Source organism: Aspergillus japonicus (genome assembly GCF_003184785.1).
Source record: "Aspergillus japonicus CBS 114.51 unplaced genomic scaffold BO86scaffold_48, whole genome shotgun sequence".
Lineage (NCBI taxonomy): Eukaryota > Fungi > Ascomycota > Eurotiomycetes > Eurotiales > Aspergillaceae > Aspergillus > Aspergillus japonicus.
Genome location: NW_020291685.1, coordinates 209,432 through 235,962, shown reverse-complemented (window position 1 = coordinate 235,962; position 26,531 = coordinate 209,432). Strand labels below are relative to the sequence as shown.

Genomic DNA, 26,531 nt, shown 5'->3' with positions numbered 1-26,531 from the left:
ATATCACGCCCCACGCCCGCATCACAGACGTTGAGCACAAGCAGCTACAAAACTCTGTTGACCTGGTATCAGTCCGGCCATTGCAGCAGCTCACAAAAGGTTTGCACGAGGACATCTGCAGCACAGCCCTGGAGGATGACAGTCAGTCATCCAGTGCATACCACTCTACATATGCCTCAACCCCAGGGAGCATGTCGCCAAACTTGGAGGCGGTGCAAACAGAAGACGGGATACCAGATCTACAACCACAATTCGAAGCCATAGAGCGAGCTTCGTTTGCCCAGGAGAGAATCTGGTTTCTGCACGAGTACCTGACCGATCTCACAACCTTCAACGTCACCATGGCCTACGCCGTGCAAGGGCCACTGCAGCCCGTCGAGCTTGCGACTGCCTTCCGAGCCATGTCCAATCGACACGAGTCCTTGCGAACAGCTTTCTTCCTCGATTCGAGAGACGGAGACCCCCAATTGTTCCAGGGCGTTCTGCCTGAAACACAGATCGAGATCAGCATTCATACCATTGGGGCGACCCAGAGCGTCGACGAAGTCTACACTTCCGTCAGAGATCATGTGTATGATCTCGCTCGTGGCAAAACCATGAGAGTGGCGATCCTCACTCTCACCCCAACCACGCACTTCCTTATCCTTGGGTTCCATCACATCGCACTCGATGGCTTCAGCGCGCAGATCTTTATCAAAGACCTGCAGTTGATATACTCCACAGGACAAATCCTACCACCGGCTCCACGGTACCGGGACTACACACTTCTGCAACGCCAGTCTCTCGCAAACGACACCTACCGCGAGAGTCTGAACTTTTGGAAAAGCAAGCTCGCCAACCTGCCCCCACCGATCCCTCTCTTTGCCTTCGCCCGCGTTTCAACCCGCAAACCACTCAACAGCTACCGCGTGCACAGTGTGGAGAGAACCATCGGTATCTCCCTCGCGTCGAAGATTAAAGAAACTGCACACAAGATCGGAGGAACGACCCCATTTTTCCTATACCTCACCACTCTCCGGGAGCTGGTTTTCTGGCTCCTAGGCCACGCACAAAAGGACATCTGCCTCGGGATCTCCGACGCCGGGCGAGCGGACAAGGAAGCTCTTCAGGTCGTGGGGATGTTCGTCAACATGCTCCCGCTGCAATTCCGAACCGCTCGCCCTGGCCAGTCGTTTCGTGACTTGTTATCCACCACCACCAGGCAGGTCCGCACGGCGTTGAAGCATGCAGCCGTGCCGTATCAGGTGCTCTTGGATGAATTGACCGTGCAGCGGTCGCCCTCGGAAAATCCGTTGTTTCAGATCCTGCTGAACTATAAGATGGGGTCGACAGAGGAGGCGACACTGGGAAGCTGTAGGGCGCAGAGCTTGCGTATGGATGATGCCAGAACAGGGCTAGATCTGGTGGTAGAAGTGGAGGAATTTGTGGATGGGAATTGTAAGGTTGCCGTTAGGGGGCAAGAGTATCTGTACGACAAGGAGGGTCTGGGGTTTATCTTGTCCTCGCTCGTGAGCATTCTGGAGGAGGTTACAGCTCGGCCCAGCATGCCGGTTGCTAACCTCGCAATGTTTGATGAGAAGAGTATCACACACGCACTCGAGCTTAGCCGGGGTGAGCGCGTCTATACAGACGAGCACTTGCTGACAGTGGTGCATTTGTTTGATCGACACTGCAAGGCTCACCCCAGGGATGTGGCTGTCAAGCAAGCGGACGGTCAGTTCTTGTCCTATGGGGAATTGCAGGGTCGTGCACAGAAGCTGGCCAGACAGCTACAGGAGCTTAAGGGGTCGGCTGCGATTGTTGTCGCCTGCAAGCCGAGCCTGGACACCATTGTGTCAATTGTGGGCATTCATTATGCCGGCTGCACCTACGTGCCGGTCGACATCGAGCATCCAGAAGAGCGACTGCGAACTATTGTTGAAGACTGCAAGCCGCGAGCCATCCTCTACCACGAGGAGACCAAGGATCTTGCTACATCCTTGGCCGGTGGCACTATAGCTGTTCCCACACCACAGTCCGGGATGGACGAGGCCTTTCTGATCAGGGCCAGTGTCAACGACACCGCGTATATCTTGTATACCAGCGGGTCCACCGGAAAGCCCAAGGGGGTTATTGTCAGTCACGGCAATCTGACATGCCAGATCCTATCGATGCGACAAAATGCATCTCTGGAGAGGGAGACAGTGCTTCACCAGAGCGGCGTTGCGTTCGACGCCTCAATCGATTGTGTTTACGCCGCTCTAGCCGGGCAAGGAACGTTAGTGATGGCTCCTCCGGAGGTGAGACGCGATCCGGTGCAGCTAGCCAGTTTGATGGCCCGGGAGCAGATTACCTACACGCAGATGACCTCGTCCGAGTACCACAATCTCGTGGTGTATGGTGCAGAGCATTTGAAGCAATGCGTGACGTACCGCAACGCGTTTTGTGGCGGAGAGAAGTTTTTGTCCAGTCTGATCCCTCTTTTCCGGGGATTGAAGCTACCCGCACTGAGAGTGTGGAACCGATACGGTCCGACCGAGATCACTGTGTCGTCGAGTATGCAGATGATTGTCGGGGTGGATGGACCAAATAGTAGCACAGAGTTGATCCCGTGTGGTCGTCCGTTGACGAACTACTCCGTTTTTATTCTTGATGAACAGCGCCGACCGGTACCTGCAGGTGTACCGGGCGAGATCTGTATTGGTGGAGGAGGCGTGGCCCAAGGGTATCTGAACAATGCCCGGCTCACGGCTAGCAAATTCGTCAAGAACATCTATGCTAGTGAGGAAGACGTACAGCGTGGCTGGGACAGGCTGTATCGGACGGGCGATCGAGGCTATCTGCTGTCTGATGGGTCACTAGCGTTTCTGGGTCGGATGGAGGGATCCGCGCAGGTGAAAATCAGGGGACAGCGAGTGGAGCTGGATGAGATCGAGACGGCTATTGTGGCCACGTCTGAGGGAACGGTTTTGTCAGCAGGGGTGTGCGTCAAGGGCGACAATGCGAATGCGGTGTTGGCAGCGTATGTCGTCGTGCATCCTGATGTGCAAGTTGACTCACTTTCGTTCCTGGTAGCGAGTCTCGCTCGGTCGCTCCCTCTCCCCCGATACATGCGGCCTTCGTCATTCATGGCAGTAGGCAAGCTGCCTCACACCACGTCAGGGAAGCTAGATCGTCAGGCTTTGTGCAACTTGTCCGGGACGCCGATCGCGATCGAAACGAACAGTCAACCTGCTCCGCTGGGAGTGGAGGAGGAGGTCATGGCCAAGGCGTGGCGTGAGGTTCTACCTGGCGAGGCATTCTTGTCAGCAGACTCCAATTTCTTCGACGTTGGGGGGAACTCGCTGCTTCTGGTGCGGTTGCAGAAGGTGATTGAGGAGTTGACAGGGAAGAGCGTGGCGTTGACGGAGTTGTTTTCGACTCCGGGGCTGTCGGCGATGGCCCGTCTTCTGCAGGCTCATGAAGCCACCAAGGAAACCACCGAGGTTGACTGGGCAAGCGAGACTCAGCTCACGCCTTCCTTGCTTGGGGCTATTCAGACATCTCCCCGGTGCAGCCCTGATTCGAAAGTCGAGGTTATTTTGACTGGCGCAACGGGTTTCCTCGGTCGGACCCTGCTGCACCAGCTCCTCACCCATCCAAGGATCGCACATGTTCATTGCCTGGCCATCCGCAACAGCAGCGTATCCCGGCAGTCCCTGACCCGCAATGCCGACCACGCCGCTAAACTAACCCTGTACCCCGGCGACCTCTCCCATCCCACTCTCTCCTTGGATGACGGGGCCATTGCCAGTCTCTCGAACAGAATAGGGTTGATAATCCACAATGGCGCCTCCGTGTCCTTCTTGAAATCGTATTCCACTCTGCGGGGGCCCAACTTCCACTCCACTCGCTTCCTGCTCCAGCTGTCAATCGAACGGGGCATCCCATTCCACTTCGTCTCGACAGGCGGAGTGGTCAACCTCACCGGCCAACCAACTTGGCCCCCTGTTTCAGTCCGGAATTACCCGCCTCCGGGGGAACAGGGGTACATTGCGAGTAAATGGGCCAGTGAGCGTCTCATCGAGAACGCCGCTGAGGCTTTGCACCTGCGTGGGGTGCACTTCCCGGTGGTGGTGCATCGGCCCGCGAGCATCGTCGCCCGACAACCCGGTACGCCCGGTACGTCGGAGTATGAACCCCCGGCCATGGACATCATGCACAATATGGTGCAGTATGCGCGGACGATGCGGTGTTTCCCGGTAACGGAGGGGGTGAATTGGCGGTTTGACTTTGTGGGGGTCGATGCTGTTGCTTCGAGGATACTTGCTTCCGCTTTGGGGGACGAGGATGAGTATGAGAGGGACGGGGTCAAGTATGTGCATCACTGTAATGCGCGGAAGCTGTCTCCGCGAGAATTGAAGGAGGAGTTGGAAGAGGAGGCTGGGTGTGTGTTCGAGGAGGTGGAGGTGGGAGAATGGGTGCGACGAGCCAAAGAATGTGGGATGGACGGGCTGGTGGCGGCGACGCTGGTGGATTTGATGGAGCGGCAGAGGGGGGTGGTGTTTACGGAGATGGGCCTATAGGTTGCTGGTGGTTAATTGTATTCTTTATGTTATAATTGCTATCTTATACTTGTCTCTAATCTGATCCGGATATTGGGCTCATGCGCGTACAGGTATACTCTTCCACCAGTGCCCTCTTAGTTGACAGGGATGGTAAGCTTCAGCCTGGATAATGATATGATGATAGACCAGCATGAAACCCATATTTCTGGTGCGTTCCATTGACCATGTGTTGAGGTACCGGCAATACCGACGGGAGTCACGGGACTGAAGGGTCGGTCACCTTGAGGCTCCAGCCTCCTCCAGCTAACTAACCCATTTGTGGAAGTATCTTCTTTCCTTGTTCGGATCTTCCGAGCGATAGCACAGACCTACTAGTAGGCGAGTGCTAACGCATTGCTAGCGCATTGCATGGAGCCCGACGCAATCAGAGCATGCCGGAGTATTCAACCTGGTCAGCTAAGCTTCCCCATGCCGCGCACAGACCCGCCCCGCTCTTTCTCATGCCCGACTCCCCTCCCCGAAACACAATCATCACAGCAGGAATCACATGGAGCTTGCCAACACAGAATGGTAGCATCCGAGCCAGCCTTGTCAAGCGCACGCTGTGATGATAACTCAGCACATGACCATGAGCCGCATAACATATCACCGTCAGCGCAAATCGAGCATTGTCTGCGTCGAAGACTCTGCAGCAGGGGAAATTGATGATTGGTAAATTGACTGAGTGCACCCATTGGGGGCCGGAAAATGGGTCCCAAAGCTGATTTTTATCGTTTTCACGGGGTATACTCGATACGAGACAGCAACTGACCAAATACCGCACGGATTTGGTCCGTAGTATAAAGAACTTGAAGACCAGCGGGTGCTGCATCTGCTTCGCTGACTCTTGCAAGTGCCCAAGCATTCGATCCCCGCTTCGATGGCAACCAAACTCCCTGACTCAGATTCCAGAGAGGAGACTGATGATGTCCAGCTACATCTCCTCTCCGCCCCTGCGAAGGGCAGTCCAACGGCGCCCCTTGACCACGGAAGCCCTATCTTCCCGCCTTCAGATTCCGACGGCAAGACAACACCCTCCCCATCGCCCCAGAACTCCGCCGAGAAGGTTGCAAAACTCACCAGCATCGAGGACTGGGCGCTCGAGGCTGTGGCTCTAGTCGTCTCAGCCGGGTGCATCGTCGCGATCGCCGCGATTCTAAACCACTACGATGGTCGGCAGCAACCGGACTGGCCCCGCGTCTCTCTAAACTCGGTGATCTCGTGGCTGAGTACAATCGCCAGCGCCGGTCTGATGTTCGCCCTCACCAACTCCTTGGGGCAGTTGAAGTGGGTGTGGTTCGCTCGCCAGATGAAGCGGCTGTCCGATCTGAAGCCGTTTGATTCGGCCAGTCGCGGGGGATTGGTTGGGAGTTTAGAGCTCCTGTGGCTTCTCAAAGGCCGGTTAGTCTGATCTTTGATCCAAAAAGCGAAAAAGAGTGCTCTCTTGCTGATCCGCAATCAGTCACTTCGCCGTGCTCGGTAGTCTTACTGTGATACTCGCGATCGGATTCAATCCGTTCATTCAGAACCTTCTTCATTACGTGTCGAGCGCCATTGAATCACCCTCCCAAGTCTCTTTCCTCGGCGCCACATCTCTATATAATGTCGTTGGTCCGATCATCGCCGCAGACTGTAAGCGCAGTAATTCCAACGAGTAACGCCCCATGGTTCACGTCCATTCTAACCCGATAATCAACTAGACCACTATGTGGACCCCATCCTCAAAGCCAACGTCTACAGTGCCCTCTTAAACATCGATTCCACCGCCCCTTGGGCCATTCCCCAGTACACCTGCCCGACGGGAAACTGCACCTGGGACCCAATATCCAACCTGGCCATGCGGGCCCTCTGCTCCGACGTCACGTCGCATCTCAATCGCACATGCACGGCCATCACCGCAGACATGCAGAACTGCACGGTGCAACTGGGGGGCAACGGGCCCACGGCCTGGTACCGCGAAGGCGGATCCACCTCGCAACCCATGGCGATGGCCGCCATCACCGGCACCGAGAGCCTAGTGTACACGAACAGCACCTTCCCGGTGATCCAATACGTGCTCGCTGCCGGATCCAACAACAACTCCCAAGCCACCTGGGAGATCGCGACCAGCATCGACAACAGCACCCGGTTCCTCGCCACGGAGTGCGCGCTCGAGCCGATCGTCCGAACCGTCCGCGCCGCCGTCTCATCCGGCACTTACAAGGAAACTGTCGTGGCCGACTGGATCCCCTACTACTACCCCAACGACTCCGCCACCTTCGAGTTCGCACTGACCCCGTCGAGCGGGAACACGACATTCGGGATGGGCTACGAGGCCTGGTCCTCGCTCATGACCTTCGTCTCGACACTGTTCACCGGATCCGTGACAGCCTCCGCCGGGACCTTCGGTTTCTCTTCTGGGTCCTCCTCCTCCTACGCGGTCACAGATACAATCGAGGCAATCTTCTACGGCAACTTCAGCACCACCGCCGCCTCCCCGGCGATCATGAGCTATAACGCCCGCAACCAGTGCATCGACCAGCTCAGCTGCGCCGTGACGAACGTCGCCGCCGCGATGTCCAAGACCATTCGGGACGCCGTGCTCACGGGCAGCAGTGGTCGAACTGGTAACCTCACTATCGGCCACACAATGGTAATGGTCCCGTTCGTCGCGGTGCACTGGGAGTGGATCGCGCTTCCGGCAGTGGTGTGGCTGCTGAGCTGTGCGGTCTGGCTCGGGACGGCGGTCCAGACGCGGCGGCTGCATCTGTATACGTGGGGGACGAATCCGTTGCCTTTGCTATTTCTGTATCGGGCGACGGGGTTGCACGAGAACGAGGATGGGGATGCGGGTGCGGATGCGGACCATCACCAGCAGGTACATCATCCGACGGCATGGACAGCGAGCGCCCTCGACCACGCCGCCGAGAAACTCCGGGTGAGGCTGGTTACGAATGCGCACGAGGTGGCGTTGCATGATTGATTTATAGCCTGTTTCTGGAGAGATCTGGTTTGTCTATAACAAAGGACAAGAAAAGACAATAGAAACTAGTAATGTGTAGCAATGTCTTAATAAGACGAGCTCCGTTTTGGTACTCTACTTGCTGATGCCTGGCAGAGCATATGCAATATGACACGCTGTAGGATAATTGCGACCTTGACATACGACTATTGTATATGCTATATGCCGGGATCACTCGAGGACTCTCGAGACTCCGTCCTTCCGTTATAAAGGCTATTGATACGGTATAAAAGAGACTTATTATAAATGGTCAGCTGTAGCTACTCACTGTGATTCCCAACCTAAGTGAGAAGCATCGTCAAGATGCTGACCTCGATAAGCTGGGGTAGAAGACATCGTTAGGTGGGTATGAGGCTACTTGGTGGGTGGGTGATGGAAGAAAGGTAGGTGTCAGCAGCGAGATATCATGGTCTCCTGGTAAAACAACCTAGTGTAGTTGGTCTACTTGGTATACTCTGAGATGTTTGGAGGCCGGGGTGTGAATTCCAGCCCCAGAAACCAGATATATCTTGTTAAGCGGGATCCGACAAAAATATGTAGCCATCTGAAGACGCGATGCGACCTCGGTCAGTGGCCGTAGCGCAGCTGTATTTCCCATGCCGCGATCATGTATGTATACCTGCTCTTCAACACTGTTCTGTCACGCGTTGCACGGAGTGAAAAGAAAACCACTCCATTGACCGATGATGACAAAAGCTCTGTAGAGAACTGTGGTTTATTGTATTTGTACATGCTATATATTGCATAGATATGAGGCCAAACCATAGCAACAGGTTGTGTAGTGTAATGGTTAGCACCCAGGATTCTGATTCCTGTAATCCCGGTTCGATCCCGGGCACGACCTTTTTGTCATTTTTTTGTGTCCCGCCTAACTCGATCATATGCCACAACATCATGGATACAAAACAGTACACATTCCTTCCACGTTTATTTATTCTGCTCTGATTTAGATACCCTCCAATTACCATCGCTTATGAGTTGTCATTCCCATGAAACTACCTCTCCAATACCAGACTCTCCTTGTAGCGACCCAATCAAAATAAAGATCGTGAATCATTATTACCTAATACCGTACCGTACATCTATATCTATATCTATCTCTAACCTTTGCACCGGAATCGCTAATCCATCCCAACCGGCGCCTCCCCCGCCGCCAAATTACACTGCCGGAACAACCGCACCTCGCCGTCCCCGAACGCGCCGACCACCGAATGCAGCACCCCGCGGTTGTGGAACAGCACCAAATCGCCCTCTTCCCAGTCATGCGCATACACGTACGGCGGGCTGATCGCCGGGCGCTGCAGCCGGTACACGATGTCGCGGACCTGCGTGAGGTCGTCGATGACGGAGCCATCCTTGAGGTGGATCTTGCGCACGGCCGAGGGGTGGATCTGCAGGGCCGGGTGGCCGGTGACCGGGTTCTTCCACAGCATCGGCAGGATCTGGATCTTGGTGGGGTCGATGGGCGGGAGGTCGGCGGTGGGCAGTTCGCGGTCCTCGGAGTAGAGGCCTAGGCCTGTGGGGAGGGCGCGCGCGGGGGACATCCAGATGTATCTGGTTCACGGGTCCGGTCAGTACGTTGGTTGAGGTAGTATTTTGTTGTGTTTCGGTTGGGTTGGGAAAGGGTCAGGGAACGTGAACGTGAACGGGAACGTACGGATGGGGTGCGTATTCGACCCGACTCGTGCGGACAAACTCCTTGTCCTCCTCGGACAGCCGGGTGTACATGCGCTCGCCGCTGACGAAGGCGGTCGTGCCCAGGGGCACGTCGAGGGTCTCGTCGGAGCCGTCGTCGTAGCGCAGGGTCTGGCGGCGGCCGCGCGGCACACGGACGGCCAGCAGGGTGGTGACGCGCGGCGGGTGCAGGTCGTAGAGCGCGGCGTCGATGTGCCACCGGTAGAAGCGGGTGAAGTCGTGGTCTTCTGTGGCGGGGATGGGGTCGCGGTGGAAGGTGCGGTGGTGGGGGTGCTTGAGCTGGATGTCGGTCAGACCCTCGTAGCTGTCGACGTGGCCGTGCCCGATCACCTGCACCTGGGGCTGGTGCGGCACCGTCTTGAGGTCCGGATGCAGGATGCTGCGTTTCGCGTCGATCGTCTTGCCGTGGCCGTACGAGGAGGCCGCCGGGTCGAAGCGCCGCGTCAGCTCGTACTGTGCGCGAGGGCTGAGGTGCTGCTGGTTCTTGACGACCACGACCAGGTGCTTGTAGAGCGCATCGTGGATGGTGCCGAAGTCGTCATCTGCCGAGTTCGGTGTTAGTTTTCGGTTTTGTGTGGGGACTTGCTGTGGGAATGTGTACATGTACTTACCGGTCAGGTTCTCCAGGTCGACGTGGTCGACGACCGCTCCGAAGTCGATGTCGGAGCCCGGGGGCGGGGTCAATGGGTGAAAAGTGGGTGCCATTCTGTTTGCTCGTTTGGTTTTGCAGTTCCAGTCAGTCAGTCAAGGATGGAGGGAAGAAGAGTCTATATATGAAAGCAAGGTGGGCTGGCGGGCATCGCCGCTATCACGGAAAAAGCCGATCAGATCGACAAGATGCGAGCTTATCGGCGGGTGAGCGGACAGACTCGCCCGCACCTCGGAGTCCGAAAGGCCGAGCTTGGATTGTGCGAAGCACAAATTACGGTGACTAATTATGCAGGGTCGTTAGCCTGCGATCTCAGGCCAAAACCATGATTTGGCAGGCAAATGTATAGCTCCACGGGCCTGATTTTGAGGTTTTCGTGTTCCTCGAGCTCTGATATACAGTCCACAACATGACAAAAGGCTCAACACACTGGGACTACATCAGCCAGGCAAAGCGGTGCTGACCTTGAGCCAAAGCAGTAGTCCGATGACCAGGCTAATCACATGACCCCCGCGTCAACATCTCATCGCCGCGTCTCTTTCCCTCAACAACATCCGGTGCAAATTATATATTCATCTACCATCGTTGGTAGGCTATGTACAACACTGTCCTTCCGCTGTGCCTAATGCAAGCATGCAACAACCGTGTCATCGTATCACCATAGTTCCTCATGATATTAGTACAGCAAACGAAGCAAATCCAGCGGTCTATCAGTCATGCTCATCCCGCTCTTTGTGAAAAGCGCGTACGTGTGCACCACCCCTCAAGCCACAAACTTTTCTCATGCGAGTCTTTCGAATATCGTACCATATCATACCATTAAAACAAGCCGTCTGTATGCGTGTGCGAATGCGAAAATGCAATAACCAATCAAGCAAACCAAAAGAACCCAATGCATCTAGCTAACACTCCCGCAGGTGAACGGCGAGCGAACGTCACCCTCCCGGTAGTTGTTGATCTAGCATCCGCGTTAGCGTCGGTTCTGCACACCGGGAAAAGAGCCGACAGGGAACTTACAATGTCCTGAACACTGGAATACATGCCACCGACCAGCACAATCAACCCGAAGATGAACACGAGGAAGTTGACGATACTCGTCACGAGATTCTCCCGCGAGTACCACGGCCCCTCGCGGATGAGGACATACCACATGATCGGGGGCAGGTAGAACGAGAAACCCGACGTGAACAGGGCGGACGCGATGGAGAGGAGGTCGTCGAAGAACGGGATAGCCTCGGCGATGACCCACGACAAAATGGTCAACACCGTGATCAGGATCAGCCAGGTGATCCAGCCCTTGGGCGTGTTGATGTACCGGGTCACACTGTTGGCGTAGATCCGGCCGTGGATCAGACGGCCGGCGACGATGGTGCAGATCGCCCCGGAGATGAAGATGACCGGCAGCGCAATCCCGAAGGCCACCTTGCTGACCAGCGCACCCGCCGACAGCAGCGCGGGCGACTGCACGTCCAGGCCGACGAACGCATAGATGGTCGCGCCCGTCACCGTGTAGATCACTATCTGCAGGATGCCCAGCGACCAGATTGACTTGGTGAAGTCGCGCGGCGTGTGCATCTCATCCATAAATGAGAACAGGCAGCTGGCGAAAGTGTACGCGAACACGATATTGCTGATGGCGATGAAGCCGTCGGAGAAACTGGGGTCCCCTTGCGGCCAGGCCGACCAGCTGACGGCGCCGAGGCCGCCGGCCGAGTTCGTGCCCCGCACGCCCGTGGCGATGATGGTGATGCCGATGGCGGCAACAATCGACACGAAGTCCAGGTACCCCAGCCAGGCCATGTCGGCGAAGGAGGAGGGGATGGACAGCAGCAGCAAGATGATCGCCGACACGACGCTGAAGATGACGGAGCAGATGCCGCTGCCGGTGATGTGCTGCAGGGCGATGGTGCCCGTCAAGCAGTTGGAGCCGGTCAGGAAGATCAGCTGCAAGATCAACATGAAGGTGAACAGCTCATTACCCCAGGGGCCCATCAGCAGGGCCCCCGCATCGCCGTAATGCCGGACAGCCGGGTAGGCCAGCTTGACCTGTCCAATCACATAGGAGGTGTAGATAGCGATCAGGCCGATGCCGACACAGCAGATCACGCCGGCGACCATGCCGAGCGTCGCGAACGCGGAGGGAATCGACAGCGAGCCTAACCCAATCGCCTCCACAATCAGCATGATAGTGAGCCCCTTCCACCCCAGACGGTGGTACTTGGCTTCGCCGGCCTCGATGATCTGCTGGTCCCCATCGTCCACGGCCTCGGGCAGCTTGCCCTCACCGAGCCAAGCACTCTTGCCGGATGACCGCGGCTTCGTGGTGTTCTCGCAGTCATAATCCTTGCCGGCGGGAGTGGCATTGCCATCTAACAGTCCATTGGACGGGGGGCTCATGGTGAGCTAGACCGGTCACAGGTCAGATGCTAAGACTCCCGTTATCTCAGGGGGGAACACGCTCAGGAACGAACGAAGAAACAAGCTTCAGGATTGACAGCAAGCAGCAGCAGCAGTGGTGAGCATGATTCGCACGCAGTCTCTGGAGATGTGACACAAAAGATTTCTGATTCGATTTTACCCGCGGGATTGAGAAACGACACAATACCGGCGGGAAGAGCGATTACCCTGTTACCCCCCCGCGGCGGGTCGATCTCTGGCCGTCCCGAGCGATTGATTGGCCGCCCTGGGACCTTTTAACTATAAACAGTGACTGGGTCGGTATCAGGGCCAATAACGGGGTGGCGGAAAACTGGTGTGTTTCCCGAATTTCGACCCGTTCTGTGTCGGGAAATTCGGGAAAAGCCGCAGAGTTTTCGTCGGGCGGTGGGTTCTTCTCGTCATGGCATGATTCATCTTCAAATCACGTTCAGGCCATGTTTCGCGTCCTCTCCACCAAATACTGACATCATGCTTCATCTATATGTCGGCACCGCACCGCAGCTCTATATCAATGTCATTGTCCGACATGCAAGGGGGCAGCCAATCCAGCTGCCGATGCCAATCGCAGCACGCGGGATGACACATGGTAGCTCATTTGTTGTTGCGGTCGGAGGGCTTCTAGATGGCTTGGCAGGTTGAGATCACATGAGGAGATCCTTCCGTGAAGAACTCGATACGACTGCAGATGGGCGGGCTAGTCCAGTCTATCGAAGAAAGACGTTGTCTTTCTTTCAGGATGGGTGGCCACCCAAGGGCGGTCACACCCGGCAGAACGGCTGCATCATCCGAAGATTATCCATTGATCCCGTCTATCTAATCAATCTATCCTTTTACAATACAGTACATCAAGGGAGAACCGATTCGAGAGACTAGACTATCCACTTCAACTGAGCAGAATCCATCTCTTCATCAATCCCACAAAGTGGGGCTAAAACCCCTCCTCACTCCACTGCTGGATCGCCCGCGCGCGGCTGCGCAAACTCAACTCCAGCTCCTGCACCTCGGCCAAGGCCCGGCGGACAACGTGGTCGACGCCCGACACGAAAGGTGGTGGGGTGGTCCCTGCTCCCCCGCCGAGGACGGATGATGGTGGAGTGATGGTCTCTGGAGTGGGGTAGTTGTGCGTGTGCCGCGATGGGGGAGGAGGGTGGAATGCGTGGTTGTAAGGAGCATAGCCCCTGCCTTCCGGCTGAGGGAAGGGGTGGTCGGAGGAGGAGTGGGAGAGGGAGTGTGCGTGATGGAAGAAGATGGAGCCCGCGCTGGCTGGATGGTGGGGTCCCCCGGTTGCTGAGGTGGGAGGTGCTCTCGTGGAGCAAGAGGTGGTGGAGGCAGTGGAAGAGGTAGATGCGGAGGAGGAGCAAGAGGACGGTGGAAGGTAATCGGGTCCGAGCAACATCCGCTGGGTGGAGGATTTGATTTTCGTGAGAACGGTGTTGATCATCTGCACGTTGAGCATGGCTTGTAACGACCTCGCGGATGAGGAAGAGAAGGAGAACGATCCGAGCGACACGTCGAGGAGCGGGTTGGAGCTGCTGTCGGACGCGGCGCTGTCTTCGCTGAGATGCAGCGGTCGCCGCGGGTCGAGACTGGCGGAACACCGCAGACGGTCCTGCAGGATGGAAATGAGGGCATCGAAGTTGTGCAGCAGACGGAGGTAGGTCGTCAGCACAAGGAAGGCAAGGATACTGTGTTGGGGGTCGGCGGCCGAGACTCCTGGAGGCGTTGTCGCGCGCAGCCCCAACTGGTCTCCCCCAACCCCAAACGAATGATCTTGGCTCACACAATCGGCGTACAGTCGATTCAGGGTAGGATCTAGCCCGTATGATTGAGAAGGCGGGCGCGTCTCGCGCAACCCCGGCGCAAACTGGGAATTGATGCGGTGCAGGACGTCCAGCGTCTGCTCGGATGCCTTCAGATTACGCTGCAGATGGGCCTTGAACTGGGAATCGGGGATCGGCAGGGCCTGCCCTACCCGTCCTTCCGACACTCCCAGCGCCGACTGGGCCTTGCGGATCAATGCGGCCAATTCGCGATTGTTCTGGTTCACGCTGGCCTGCAGCTGGACGAGATCGAGCACGTAGTCGTCGGCGGTGGACTCTGTCTCCGCCGCAGCTAGGGCAGGATCGAGCGCATGCTTGTGGATCTCGGCTCGATGGTCTTGGTCGGAGACGGTGAAGTCCAGATCGATTGGACCGGTTAGAAGATCTGAATATGGGACGGTTTCGGCGGGTGGCATCACTGGACCAGGTTCGCCCCAGTATGAATCTGTGTCATGCCGAGATCCGTCAGCCTGGTGTTACGTGCATGGGGGATGCGGAGTGAGGGAAAAGGTCTCACCAACATCCAGCTGCATGGACTCGGACTGGAACGCATCGAGGAGCTCACTGGTGCGTTCGCTGTCCAACGGCTCGGGGAAGTGTGATGAGGCGTAATCCATCCCGGCCAACGGGGCTGCGGCGACGGCGGTGCTACTTCGGTTGTCTGGGCTCCCCGCCGCTGTGTAGGGGCTCTCGGCAGCGGACGAAGGTGCGAGACTACCGCTGCTCTCTCTCACACTACTCTCCCAGCGGGTCCCGATCGTCGATCCATGCCGAGCCCGTCGAGGATCGGTGACCTCGGGCTCTCGGGCTTCAATGCGGGGGGGCCCTGACTCGGGCTGAGGTCGGCTTTTCTGTCGCGGCCGACCGAATCGCTGGGGCGGGTCGTAGACACACTCTGCATCTGCCTTGATGCAGCGGATACATGCTTTGCTGGTGGTGACCCCGGGCGGACGAAGACATTTCAGCTTTGAGGCGTGGCAGCGGTTGCATGCCTGGCGGGTGAGCGGGGCTTTACTTGAAGGCGTAGGCTGCGGCTGCTGTGGTTGCGACGCCGCCAAACTCATCGTCGGTGACATGATAGTAAGAGTATGAATGAACGGGGACAGTGCAGAAAAGGTATCTATCGCAGCGGCGCAACGAACCTACCTCCCCGGGTACATTCGGTGCTTTTATCTATGTACCGTACCTCCCTGCAGCGAGGCAGCCGCCGCGTCGCCTGCTGAGTACTTTTGGCACCGCTCGTGGCTGCGCAGGCATCAAGATCCTGCTGCAGGTCTAGTCCCCACATGCAACACTGACTTGCCCGGGGGGGGGTTGCATGATCTGGAACTGAATGGAAGGGTGCGTTTCAGTGAAGAGTGACGATGGATCAGGCCGGCCATCAGATGGGATGCGCACGATGAATCCTGCGGTCTGCCTGATGCGCGCTGGTGGTTGGTGGAACCCGGAAATGGCTCAACCTGGGCAAAATGAACTGCCGCTTGGATGCCGGAGGTTTGCGATCGAGATAGTGTTCCCGAGACTGCAGACCTGCGGGCGAGGAGGCTCTGCAGTGGACATGATCTGATGTCGGCGGTGCAAGTGCAGTGCAGTACACTGACCCTGGCTCCACTCTGCCAGCGCTGCAGCGGTTCTGACACATACGACCTGACATAATCTGCATCCGAAACAGCAGCAGTGGGCAGTGTAGGACGGTTGTAACCAACGACAGCCTTGTCAGGGAGTGGCAGGGGGTCAATCTCAAGATTGGCGGGTGGAGAGGTCGTTCTCGGTGCGACCTGCAACATGCGACTCGCAACACTGACCAGCCAGGGAATGATTCGGCACTAACCTCATGCCGAGTGAGGTGCAAAGCAAGGAAAAGGTCAATCCTTCAGGGAAGGTGGCATGTTGACGTGGAAGGATTGGCGAGATAGCACCGGTTGCAGGGTTGTTGCCATGTGCTGCACTAAGCCATGTGCCCGTGGTGACGTACGGGTTGCAGATTCAGATTCCCTTGCCCTTGTTAGGGTGTGATACATGAGGATCATTGGAGGGGGGGGCAGTGGGGATCGGATAACCGGGACTGATGGCGTGGAGTAACGAGGGAAGGATGAGTTTTGGCCCCAAGGAGTTGACTATACTAGGGGCATGCTACTCTGCAGCATGAGGAACTAAGTTAGATGAGTAGAGCACTGTACCTAGTGGTAAGTAGGCTAGGGCTAGTTCGGTATTGTCTAGCTAGACGAGTCGACGATGCTATTGCATTGTTCCATGTCTACATGGCACTGAAGAAGAGGAGGAGGAGTGAGGAGAAGTGAGGAGAACTCCGCCCCCACGTTGGCCAACTGGGGAAACAAGGACGATCAAGCCCTGGCCGCATCAGGATTCACGACTAGCCCGGCTCTGTGTCAACATTCAAGTAAAATAAGGCAGTGTCGACTCGACTCCTCTTCACGTTAAGAAAAGAAACGCCCGCTAGTGCCCCGCCAGCCGGCCGATCGGCGGGTTTTGGCCTATCAGCCGTGCCGGAGGGGCAGTGGGTCGCGATGCTCTCGGCGGGTGTCGGGGGAGGAATTCGCTCCGATAGATGGGAGTGTTGGAGTATACTCCTTACTCCTACTGCTTTGAGGTGATCACGACGGTCATTCTCTTCATGGAACACGCCAACTCCTTCTCCTAGTCATTCGAAGCACAACACACCAGATGGCATGAGTCTGTTGTCAATTGGATATCGGAGACAATACCAAGCCCCGAAAAAGCTTAGCAATCACATGACCCCCCCCCTCCCCCTCACCATCACCATAATCTTCCTTTCCGTTACCAGAGCCTACCGTTCTGGCCCTCGTATCGCCCAGCGGGGACGAAGCCAATCCTCCCGCCAGAAAACCATGGCCTCATCCCCGATCCACCACCTCATGAAGGATGCAGGATCGGAAGGATCAGCACTTCGCACAGTCTGGGTACTTAAGTTTTCTTCGCGCTCCCGACGGTCGCTCAGCCTCGTCTTCTTTGCTGCATCATGCCACCCCGGGGAGGGTACAGTACGCCTCGAGGCACGGGATCAGCCTAGTTTAGCCCGGGCAGGACCCAGATCCAGTCCAGACCCAGAGCAGGCGATGGCGATGGCGATAGCGATGGGTATGTCGGCACAGTCCTTTCACTTTTCACGTAGTGAGTAGCTCTCGCTCTAGCTGTCGCGATCGGTACTCGATACGATCCATAGCCAATAGACTGGGAAATGGGCAGGACGCCTAGCCACGCTTGGCAGATAACTCCGAGGCGAGGCGAGTCGGATCTACATGAGGAGGGACTGTATTGTACTATTTTTGAATGGGGCAGGTCCCCTCGATAGGTAAATTATCACGACCGCCGTGGACAGAGTATAAACCACCCAGCCCAATCCCGCACGCCAGACGATTTGCTCCTGTAGGCAGCGCAATTACTAGCGCTGAGGTATAAGATTAGGCCGTGGATTAGGTTCTTACGTCAACTTACAGTGGTGGTTAGATTATTGCATGATGCCCTGCTTACCCGGCTGCCTACCTACCTACCTACCTAGGCATAGGCTGGAGAGCGTTAGTTTTGAGTCGAGCACTAGACGCTCGACGGTGAGTTAGGGCTCGGGGGCGTCGCGGACGACTTCCGCGGGAGGACACGTGGAGGTTTTCTGCGGTTGGGCGGGCGGGCGGCGATTGTCGGGTGTGTGTCGTGTCGTGTTGGTAATACGCTTACGCGCTGCTGACGACCTACCTTATCTTCATGTTCCAGGAGAATAAGTCTTTATTAGGGTCATGTGTTACCAGGATGTTGAAAGAAAGGGGGGTCCGGGGGTTCTCCCCCGGGACGTGATATTCTAGGCTTAGGTTGAGTGTAACCAGGAAGCTGAAAGAAAGGGGGGTCCGGGGGTTCTCCCCCGGGAAGTCCCATTTTAGGATTAAGGGTTAAGTATTGCTGGAAGGTAAAGAAAAAGTATAACTACAACTAGATTATATAAAGTCTACGTGGTGCCATAAACCGACGGGGTTTCACAAGAAGAACAACATAATCATTAGTGGACTACAGTATCAAAACCAGCTATTTATCCTGCTTCGCAAGATCCTCCTTGGCCGACGAAGGCGGCATCCCAAACAAGCGTTCGAAAAAGTTGGTCGTCGCCTCCAGCCCGCCGGGCGCCGCGTTCTCGACCTTCTCCCCGTCGGCGTTCACGACCTCGAAGCCAGGGAAGGCGGGCAGCGCGTCGCGGATCTGGCGCGCGTACATGGGCATGCCGGCCGGGTAGGAGACCAGCTCGAAGGGCTTGCCGGGGATGGAGCCGCCCATGTAGGTGGAGTGGACGGTGGGGAAGAAGCTGGCGGTCTGGAAGGCGCGGATCTGCAGCTTCCAGGCGTGGGCGGCCTCGCGGGAGGGGTTGATGGAGCGGAGGCGCTGGCGCTCGATCTGCTTGATGGCGTCGGCGATCCAGCGGCCCTGCACCTCGATGGTGGTCACGGCCTGGCTGAACAGGGTGGGCGCGTGCGTGCCGTACAGGTGGAACAGGTTGGGGTAGCCGGCCACCGTCAGCCCCAGGTAGGTCTCGGCGGCCTGCGACCAGTCTTCCTGCAGCGTGGTGCCGTGGATGCTGCGCACGCCCAGGTTGATCAGGCTGCCGGTGGTGGTGTCGAAGCCGGTGGCCAGACACACGACGTCGACCTCGTGCACGGTGCCGTCCTGCATCTTGATGCCGGTCTCGGTGAACCCGACGATCGGGTTGCTCTGGGCGTCGACCAGCTCGACCGTCTCGCGGTTGAACTGCTCGTAGAAGTCGGTCTCCAGCGAGGAGCGCTTGCCGCCGAAGAAGTACGGCGGCTCGACGGGCGCCAGCAGGTTCTTGACGCGCTCGTCGTGGAGGCGGGCCCGCGTCTTCTTGGCCCAGAAGTCGTACAGGTACCGGTTGGCGACCGGGTTGAGCATCGTGTCCTTGTAGTTGGCGGTGGAGAAGTCGAAGCCGCCGGTCTGGTAGCGCTGCTCGTAGAAGGCCTCGCGCTCGGCCGCCGAGTCCTCGAGGGCGCTGCGCTCGCTGAAGTCCACCAGCGCGCCGGTGAAGGTCTTCTCGCGCAGGTCGAACAGCTGCGGGTAGATGGGCTTGAGCCGGTTCTGCTCGTCGGCGGTGAGCTCCCTGCGGCGCATGGGGATGGAGTAGTTGGGCGAGCGCAGGAAGACCTTCAGATGGCCGGCCTGGGGGCCCCAGGCCTGCGTGACCTGCACGCCCGAGGCGCCGGTGCCGATGATGGCGGCGCGCTTGCCGCGCACGTCGACCTCGTGCTCCGGCCAGAAGGAGGTGTGGTGGATGGGGCCCTTGAAGGTCTCGATCCCCTCCCACGCGGGGATGTAGCGCTTGGACGAGACGCCCGCCGCCGCGATGAAGTACTTGGCGTACGCGGTGCGGCCGTCCTGGGTCTTGACGACCCAGCGGCTCTGGGTGGTGTCGAACTGGGCGTCGACGACGACGCTGCCGAAGGCGACGTCCTTCTTGATGTCGAGGACCTTGTCGACGTGGTCGAAGTAGGCCCGCAGCTCTTTGTAGTCGGGGTAGTTGGTCGACCAGGTCCAGTCCTTGTAGGTCTCGGGGATGGAGAACTGGTATAGTGGCACCTGCGAGTCGACCCGTGCGCCGGGGTAGCAGTTGAACCGCCACGTGCCGCCCAGGTCGGAGCCCGCCTCGTAGACGACGGTCTTGAGGCCCTGCTTGCGCAGCTCGTGCAGCATGTAGATGCCGCTGAACCCGGCGCCCACGATCAGGACATCTACCTGGAGATTGTCCTGGTAGATGCCCGTGGAGCCGTGGGGGTGGGAGAATTCTTTGAGCTCGCGGTGCATGATGCTTGGGATTGTAGAAGGGATGTGTGTTGGGCGAGATTTGGTGTCATGGCGATGTGAGGTAATATAGTTGATGGGATCTTGATTGAGTGGTGAGGGCCACTTCGGCGAGTCGGTCTGTTGTGGCATGTTTGCCTCCACGATGGACGGTGTTTCGAGTCGTTGGTGTGTTGGTGTGTGTTGGTGGTTAACCGGCGAGTATACTATGTCTCCGAGTCCCGGGGGAATATCGCCGACTGCGCCGACGCTGATCGCGCTCGGTGGGACCCGCAAACACACCCACAAGAGGAGGGTGTAAGACTGGACGGTTGACTGCAGCTAATGTGTGCCTGCTGGATGAAGTTGTGTGTATCCACTCTGATCGTGCTGTCGCAGGCTGTGAGGCTACCCAGGCCACTAGCTCTACGCAGTTGTGCAATATGGCTATTGATTAGGTCATCAATTGACTTGTGCATGTTTTACCTTATTTGCACCTCCCTAGTAGAACTCAACCCTAATTGAGACACAGAGTAAGGCTTTCCGGGGGAGAACCCCCGGACCCCCCTTCTTTTCAGCTTCCTGGTAACACTCAATTCTAAAAAGTTATAGAATTAACACATTCCGGGGAAGAACCCCCGGACCCCCCTTCTTCTCAGATTCCTGGTAACACTCTTGTAGTTTAAACACGTTCCGGGGGGGAACCCCCGGACCCCCCTTTCTTTCAGCTTCCCAGTAACACTTAACTTAAACATATCCATATCAACTCAGATCAAGACAACCCTAACCACAAGGCCAAGCGCAAGACCAAGAACAAGATAAGCATCTACTTCCGACTCAATCGCGCATAAACAAACCAGCACTCAACCGCCTCATTGCGATGGCCCTCCAAGAACCGCACCCTCGTGCGCTCCACCCACTGCGCCAACAACCCCTCCACCGTCTCCGCATCAGTAACGCCCATCCCCTCGCGCACCGCCTTAACAAAATACCCCGCCACAACCGCCATCAGCCAATCCACCACCGTCCTCGCATACCACTCCGCGTGCTCCGCCTCCTTCCCAGGCGCAGCCTTCATCCTGCCCTCCAATTCCCCAATCGCAGGATGCACAACCTTCCGCTCAAACACCTCCTCAACATCCCACTCCGCGCGCACCGCAGTCTCGCCCAGCGTGCGCCGCACATCCGCCAGTGTCCGGTTATAAGCCGGCACCTCGAACACATTCGCCACCGCCGGACTGAGCACCCCGGCCTGCAGCATCTCGACCATCGCGGCGCGGCACGCGTCCACCGGGCCCGCGTAGTTGGTGATCTCCTCGCCGCGCGGGCCGAGCTCCTGCCCCACGAAGCTCAGCACCAGCCCGCCGCCCGGGACGATCTCCGCGGCGCGGTGGGCCAGGAACGCGAGGAGGTCTGCGTGCGCCTGCGCGCGGAACTCGGCCTGCCGGGCCTCGTGCGTCGGGACGGGGCCGGAGGCGGGCACCGGGGTGACGCGGTCGAGGTGGTGCAGGGCCGCCAGGGAGAAGGCCACGTCCACGCTCCCTTGCGGCGCAACGCGGGAGTAGAAGGAGGACGGGACGAGGGAGGTGAAGGTTTGGTTGGGGACGGGCCAGGTCATGGTTGCCAGGTTGGTGGAGAGGGTGGTGAAGTCGTTGGTCGGGCGGTCGTTGAATTGCAGGTGGATTTCGCGGGTGGGAGCTGGGGTGCGGGATTTGAGGATCGTGGTTATGGGGGTGTGGCTTTGCTGTAGTGTTAGGTTTGTTGTGGATGGGAATGGGATGGGATGGGATGGGGTGGGGTGGGGAGGGCGTACGAGTTGTTGCCGTGGGCGGAGCCGAATTCGAGGATTGTGAAGGGGCGCGAGTTGGCCTCTTGCTCTTGCTGCTGCGCCTTGGAGGCTGCTGCGGAGAGTAGGGGCAGGGCGTTGAGCATGGCGGAGTGCTGCAGGGCCGAGTTGGAGCTGTAGAACCCGTTGCCGTGCATGGGCACGTCGTTGGCGCTGACTTTGGCGGGGGACATTCTGATTGCTGGATTTGCTTCTTGGATCTTGTGGGGGTGGTGTGAGTTTGCTGGGCAATGCTGAGGGTGATGGTGGTATATATACAACCGTACACAGTGTCGGCGAGTTACGGCCGGCGAGATTCGGTGGTTTGCTAGTATTTAACAAGTATATTTACATTTTCTGGATAAGGGTTGATTTAAGCTGGGAAGTTGAAAGAAAGGGGGGTCCGGGGGTTCTCCCCCGGGACGGTAAATCCTAGGACTTAAGGTTGAGGTTACCAGGAAGCTGAAAAAAAGGGGGGTCCGGGGGTTCTCCCCCGGGACGGTATACTCCAGTACTCAGGAGTGTTGTCACCAGGAAGCTGAATAACGTCACAACATAAACTATGTACAGCATCTGTTACCTCCTTCCCACCGTCATCAGATACCGCTGCCCGCGCATCTGCTGCGCAATGCGGAACACGGTCGACTCGTCCTGGCCCGGGACATACTCGAAGCGAAAGCGACGGAGCAGCGACACCAGCGAGAGATGCATCTCCTGGGCGGCGAAGTGCTTGCCGATGCAGACGCGACTGCCCGCCGAGAAGGGGTAGTACGGCAGGCTGTTGGCCTCGCCCTTGGCGTAGACGTCCAGCCAGCGCTCGGGGAGGAAGGCGGTCGCGTTCGGCCACAGAGCCTCGTCCAGATGCACCTCCTGCGTCGTGGGGAAGACGGTCGTGCCTTTGGGGATGTTGTAGCCCAGCAGTGTCTCGTCCTTGCGCGACTCGCGTGGGCTGCCCGTGGCCTGGCCGGGGACCAGGCGCATGGTCTCGTCGATGCAGGCCTGCAGGTAGACCATGCCGGACATGCTGTAGTCGCAGTCGGTCGGTCGGGGGTCGTTGCGCGGGTACCAGCGGTCGATCTCCTCGTAGAGGGCGGCGAGCTTGCTCGGGTGGCGTAGGAGGTGGATGAGGGTGAACAGCTCGGCGTTGGCGGTGGTCTCGCTGCCGGCGATGAGCAGCACGACGCTCTCGTCCTGGATGTCGGAGACCCGGAACGACGAGGTCGGGCTCTCGTCGGCGGCTTCAATCATTTTCTGTAGCAGGTCCTCGCGGGGCGGGCCCTGGCGGCTGGCGATCTGCGCGCGGCGCTTCGCGACGATCTCGTTGGTGAACCAGCTGACGTAGGGGTCGCGGTTGGGGATGAACGGGATTTTGGTGAGCCACGGCATGAACTGCAGGATGCCCGAGAGTTTGAGCGCCTGCTTCAGCCGGTCCGGCAGCGGATGCGACCCGTTCTTGACCAGGTCGAATGTCTGCCCGAACGTCGTCACGCCGATGATGTCCGCCGCCAGGGACTGGATCATGTGCTGCATGTCGACGGTGGTGGTTCCGTGTTCACACTGTTTGTCGAGTTCGTCCAACAGGACCGAGATGCAGTCGCGCATCAGTGGCTGCATGCTGCGGATGTACCGCAGGCCGAACATGCTCGACACGAGCCGTTTGCGCTGGCTGTACGCCTTCTTGTCCGTGAAGGCCAGCAGGGTCGGCCGCTGCGGGTCCTGTCGGAAGTTGCCGTACACGGCCTCCGATTTGGCCCAGTCCTCCGTGTGGACGATGCGTTTGATCTCGCGGGCGTCGGAGATGGAGATCATGGTCGGCGAGAGGGCGACGATGGGGCCGTACTTCTTGTGCAGGTCGACGGTGAAGAGGTGGCTGGTTTGTTAGTATACTGGAGAAAGATCTGAAGGCAAGGGAGATTACCTTTTACCCTTGGCGATTGCGACTTTTAGTGGTAAAGAAGTGAGTTTGTGCAGCCATGAGCCAGGGATGCGCGAGACGGGGGAGAAGAGCCGTTGGAGATACTGGAATAGCTTGGGGATGATGTAGCCGCCAAGGAGGAGCGTCCAGAGCAGATTCGTGCCGGAGAGGTAGGGCTTGAGGAGCCCGGTGATGTCGAGGATTTCCGCCATGGTGGCTGTCTGACTTGGAGTGGGTGGTGGTTCTGGGGGACGCTGGGCATTTATTCAGTGGAATAGGTTGACTATGTATACCTAGTAGTTCCAACTACCGGCGATGGCTGAAAGTCGCCGATCCGCCAGCTGGGTCCATGCCAATGCTAATGCCAGTGGCATGACTGGTTCGAATGCCCAGTCAGACTAATACGCATTGCCAGTGACGTCCTAGAAAAGGCTTCCCGGGGGAGAACCCCCGGACCCCCCTTCTTTTCAACTTCCCAGTAAAACTCAACCTTACATCCTGGAATAAGACTTTTCTTCCAGTAACACTCAACCCTAAGTCCCAGAATAAACACGTTCTGGGGGAGAACCCCCAGACCCCCCTTTCTTTCAGCTTCCCAGTAGCACTCAGGCCCAATATACTCCTTGACTATATAATTCACCCCTATTTCATCTAATATCACTATTTGTACACATGCACCGATTTGACCTGACAGAACCCCAACAGCCCCTCCAGCCCGTACTCGACCCCCACCCCGCTCAGCTTATGCCCGCCAAAGGGCACGTACGCATTCGGCTTGGGCGGTCCGTTGACAAACACATTCCCGACATCCAGCTGTGCCGAAACCCTCTTTGCCAGCTCCGCGTCCGCCGTCCAGACAATCGCACTCAAGCCGGTCGAGCTCTCGTTCGCGACGCGCACCACCTCCTCCACTGCATCAAACGGCTTGCACGAGATAACCGGCCCTATCCCACTCCCATTAGCCCACACCACCAGGTAGACGCAGGGAACCCACCAAAGATCTCCTCCCTCAGAACCCCAACCTCATCCGGGGGATTATCCAACACAACAGGCCGAACGAACAGCCCCTCGCCTTCCCCCCCCTCTCCCCCGACAACAAACCTCAACCCCAACTCCTGACACTCCCTAAGCACAGCCTGAATCCTCCGATACTGCATCACATTCTGCACCGGCCCCACAACATCCATATCCCGCGCCATCACCCCGGTCACCCGCCCCAACTCCCGCACAAACGCCCCGTACACCGAGGAATGCACATACAGCCGCCGTGCATTGATACACACCTGCCCCGCATTAAACCACAATCCCCCCGCGATCTTCGCCGCCGTCGCTGCGACATCGACATCCCCAAACACAATCCCCACGTTATTCCCGCCGCTGCGTGCGTCAGCCATCGTCTTCAGTTTCTCGTAAGTATGGAAGAGAGAGAGAGGGGGGGGGGGGGGGGCATACGTCTCGAGGGTGAACCGCTTCATGGTGTCGGCGCAGCCGCGCATGATCTCCTGGCCGGTGGCCGTGGACCCCGTGAAGGAGATCTTGTGGATGCGCGGGTGGTGCACGAGGGCGGGGCCGAGGGTGGCGTCGCCGCTGAGGGCTTGGAGGATCCCTGCTGGGAAGATGCGTTGGGCCAGGTGGGTGAGTTTGAGGGTTGTGTAGGGCGTGAATGGTCTTTCTGGTTAGTTGGTTTTTGAGGTGGAAGGGGGGGGGGGGGGGGGGGGGGGGGGGGGGGGGGGGGGGGGGGGGGGGGGGCGCACGAGGGCTTGACGATGATGGCGTTGCCGGTTGCTAGTGCCGGGGCGATTTTGCCTATTGCTGCGCTGGGTGAGTATTTGGTGGAGGTGAGTGGTCGGGGTGCAGGTAAGTGCTGTACCTAGGCTGATGGGGACTGGTGCTTGTTAGCATGCGGGTAGATTGGGAGATGGGGGGGGGAAGTGTCACGTACAGTTCCACGGACAGATGGCGGCGACCACACCGAGGGGCTCGTACGTCGTGATGGCGACGAGCTCGTCGTCTTCGTGCTTGGTTTCGGGGAGGGTGTATTTCGCTGGACTGGTTAGCTTTGGTCGCTTGTGAGGCGATGGATCGTACCGGGATAGCGCAGCCACTCCGCCGCCCAGTATACCTCGATCGCGGCCGCTTGTTTCTGTCTTCGTCAGGGCTGCACACTGCAGTGGGAAAAGGTATCGCGGGAAAGGAAAGGGAGGGAAGGGATACACTCCGCCCCGTCTCGGCCATCAACAGCTCTACGAACTCCTCGGCATGCTGCAGGTAGAGATCCGCGAACTCGCCCAGCAGCCGCGTGCGCTCGGTGTAGGGCTCCGCCGCCCAGCTGGGGAAGGCGGATGTCGCGGCGGCGACCGCGTCGTCGACGTCCTGCGCGGTCGCGACCGGGACGTCCCAGAGTCGGGCGTGGGTGAGTGGCGAGACGCCCGCGTGGACGGTGGCGGAGGAGCGCGGCTGGCCGGCGATGATGTTGTGGAAGGTGGTGAAGTCGAGTGACATGGTGTTTGGGTGTATACAGTCAAGTTGTGTGTTGTCTGAGTTTGTTGTTCTAGCTCGTCTTTCAATATGTGTGCAAGTGATGGCTAGACACTTGGGTATCGGCGAGTTTCGGTGAGTTTGGCGGCCCGTGACTTAGGGTTGTGTGTTGCTGGGAAGCTGAAAGGAAGGGGGGTCCGGGGGTTCTCCCCCGGGACGTCTTACTCCATGTATCTATCAGCATTGAGTCTTACTGGGAAGGTGAAAGAAAGGGGGGTCCGGGGGTTCTCCCCCGGGACGTCTTACTGTGTATCATTAGGATTTATATCA

General features: G+C 58.0%; 9 protein-coding genes and 1 non-coding gene across 10 annotated transcripts; 3 read left to right on the top strand and 7 right to left on the bottom strand.

The window, feature by feature from the left end:
- Positions 1–191: 191 nt before the first annotated feature.
- BO86DRAFT_319062 (acetyl-CoA synthetase-like protein) lies at positions 192–4,544 on the top strand (the record flags this gene model as incomplete). The annotated part of the gene is made up of 1 exon (XM_025668231.1): positions 192–4,544. The coding sequence occupies one exon, from the start codon at positions 192–194 to the stop codon at positions 4,542–4,544; it is 4,353 nt and encodes a 1,450-aa protein (XP_025525148.1).
- A 1,171-nt stretch (positions 4,545–5,715) lies between these two features.
- Positions 5,716–7,368, top strand: BO86DRAFT_290748 (DUF3176 domain-containing protein; the record flags this gene model as incomplete). The annotated part of the gene is made up of 3 exons (XM_025667382.1): positions 5,716–5,966; positions 6,028–6,206; positions 6,266–7,368. Coding segments are annotated over 3 exons (1,533 nt in total), but the record flags the coding sequence as incomplete, so codon positions are not given.
- A 970-nt stretch (positions 7,369–8,338) lies between these two features.
- BO86DRAFT_t217 lies at positions 8,339–8,410 on the top strand. The gene has a single exon. It is a non-coding gene; the product is annotated as a tRNA-Gln (tRNA).
- A 254-nt stretch (positions 8,411–8,664) lies between these two features.
- On the bottom strand, positions 8,665–10,045 carry BO86DRAFT_449858 (TauD/TfdA family dioxygenase). Its single transcript, XM_025676757.1, has 3 exons — positions 9,873–10,045; positions 9,224–9,803; positions 8,665–9,120 (listed from the first exon to the last, which is right to left on the bottom strand). Exons 1-3 carry the CDS (start codon positions 9,964–9,966, stop codon positions 8,688–8,690), a joined length of 1,107 nt encoding a protein of 368 aa, XP_025525146.1. The 5' UTR covers positions 9,967–10,045; the 3' UTR covers positions 8,665–8,687.
- A 164-nt stretch (positions 10,046–10,209) lies between these two features.
- On the bottom strand, positions 10,210–12,307 carry BO86DRAFT_421016 (uncharacterized protein; the record flags this gene model as incomplete). Its single annotated transcript, XM_025675250.1, has 2 exons — positions 10,210–10,345; positions 10,950–12,307. The coding sequence occupies 2 exons, from the start codon at positions 12,305–12,307 to the stop codon at positions 10,210–10,212; spliced, it is 1,494 nt and encodes a 497-aa protein (XP_025525145.1).
- Positions 12,308–13,153: 846 nt separating this feature from the next.
- On the bottom strand, positions 13,154–15,245 carry BO86DRAFT_457996 (Zn(II)2Cys6 transcription factor domain-containing protein; the record flags this gene model as incomplete). Its single annotated transcript, XM_025677258.1, has 2 exons — positions 13,154–14,614; positions 14,687–15,245. The coding sequence occupies 2 exons, from the start codon at positions 15,243–15,245 to the stop codon at positions 13,278–13,280; spliced, it is 1,896 nt and encodes a 631-aa protein (XP_025525144.1). The 3' UTR covers positions 13,154–13,277.
- A 2,695-nt stretch (positions 15,246–17,940) lies between these two features.
- Positions 17,941–20,007, bottom strand: BO86DRAFT_421014 (flavin-containing monooxygenase; the record flags this gene model as incomplete). Its single annotated transcript, XM_025675249.1, has 2 exons — positions 17,941–18,126; positions 18,337–20,007. The coding sequence occupies 2 exons, from the start codon at positions 20,005–20,007 to the stop codon at positions 17,941–17,943; spliced, it is 1,857 nt and encodes a 618-aa protein (XP_025525143.1).
- An 802-nt stretch (positions 20,008–20,809) lies between these two features.
- On the bottom strand, positions 20,810–22,026 carry BO86DRAFT_436457 (S-adenosyl-L-methionine-dependent methyltransferase; the record flags this gene model as incomplete). The annotated part of the gene is made up of 2 exons (XM_025676016.1): positions 21,797–22,026; positions 20,810–21,722 (listed from the first exon to the last, which is right to left on the bottom strand). The coding sequence occupies exons 1-2, from the start codon at positions 22,000–22,002 to the stop codon at positions 20,810–20,812; spliced, it is 1,119 nt and encodes a 372-aa protein (XP_025525142.1). The 5' UTR covers positions 22,003–22,026.
- A 358-nt stretch (positions 22,027–22,384) lies between these two features.
- Positions 22,385–23,959, bottom strand: BO86DRAFT_436455 (cytochrome P450; the record flags this gene model as incomplete). The annotated part of the gene is made up of 2 exons (XM_025676015.1): positions 23,727–23,959; positions 22,385–23,678 (listed from the first exon to the last, which is right to left on the bottom strand). The coding sequence occupies exons 1-2, from the start codon at positions 23,933–23,935 to the stop codon at positions 22,385–22,387; spliced, it is 1,503 nt and encodes a 500-aa protein (XP_025525141.1). The 5' UTR covers positions 23,936–23,959.
- Positions 23,960–24,383: 424 nt separating this feature from the next.
- On the bottom strand, positions 24,384–26,225 carry BO86DRAFT_402082 (aldehyde dehydrogenase; the record flags this gene model as incomplete). Its single annotated transcript, XM_025673819.1, has 8 exons — positions 24,384–24,667; positions 24,718–25,100; positions 25,176–25,391; positions 25,478–25,529; positions 25,594–25,608; positions 25,666–25,767; positions 25,812–25,866; positions 25,938–26,225. 8 exons carry the CDS (start codon positions 26,223–26,225, stop codon positions 24,384–24,386), a joined length of 1,395 nt encoding a protein of 464 aa, XP_025525140.1.
- Positions 26,226–26,531: the final 306 nt, after the last annotated feature.

What these genes read in the sequence shown, in the direction of transcription:
- BO86DRAFT_449858 (XM_025676757.1), bottom strand. Translation starts at nt 9,966, where the DNA reads ATGGCACCCACTTTTCACCCATTGACCCCGCCCCCGGGCTCCGACATC. An exon ending in CGACCTGGAGAACCTGACCG is followed by an intron (nt 9,804 to 9,872) that starts GTAAGTACATGT and finishes CGAACTCGGCAG; the next exon opens with ATGACGACTTCGGCACCATC. An exon ending in GTCGAATACGCACCCCATCC is followed by an intron (nt 9,121 to 9,223) that starts GTACGTTCCCGT and finishes CCCGTGAACCAG; the next exon opens with ATACATCTGGATGTCCCCCG.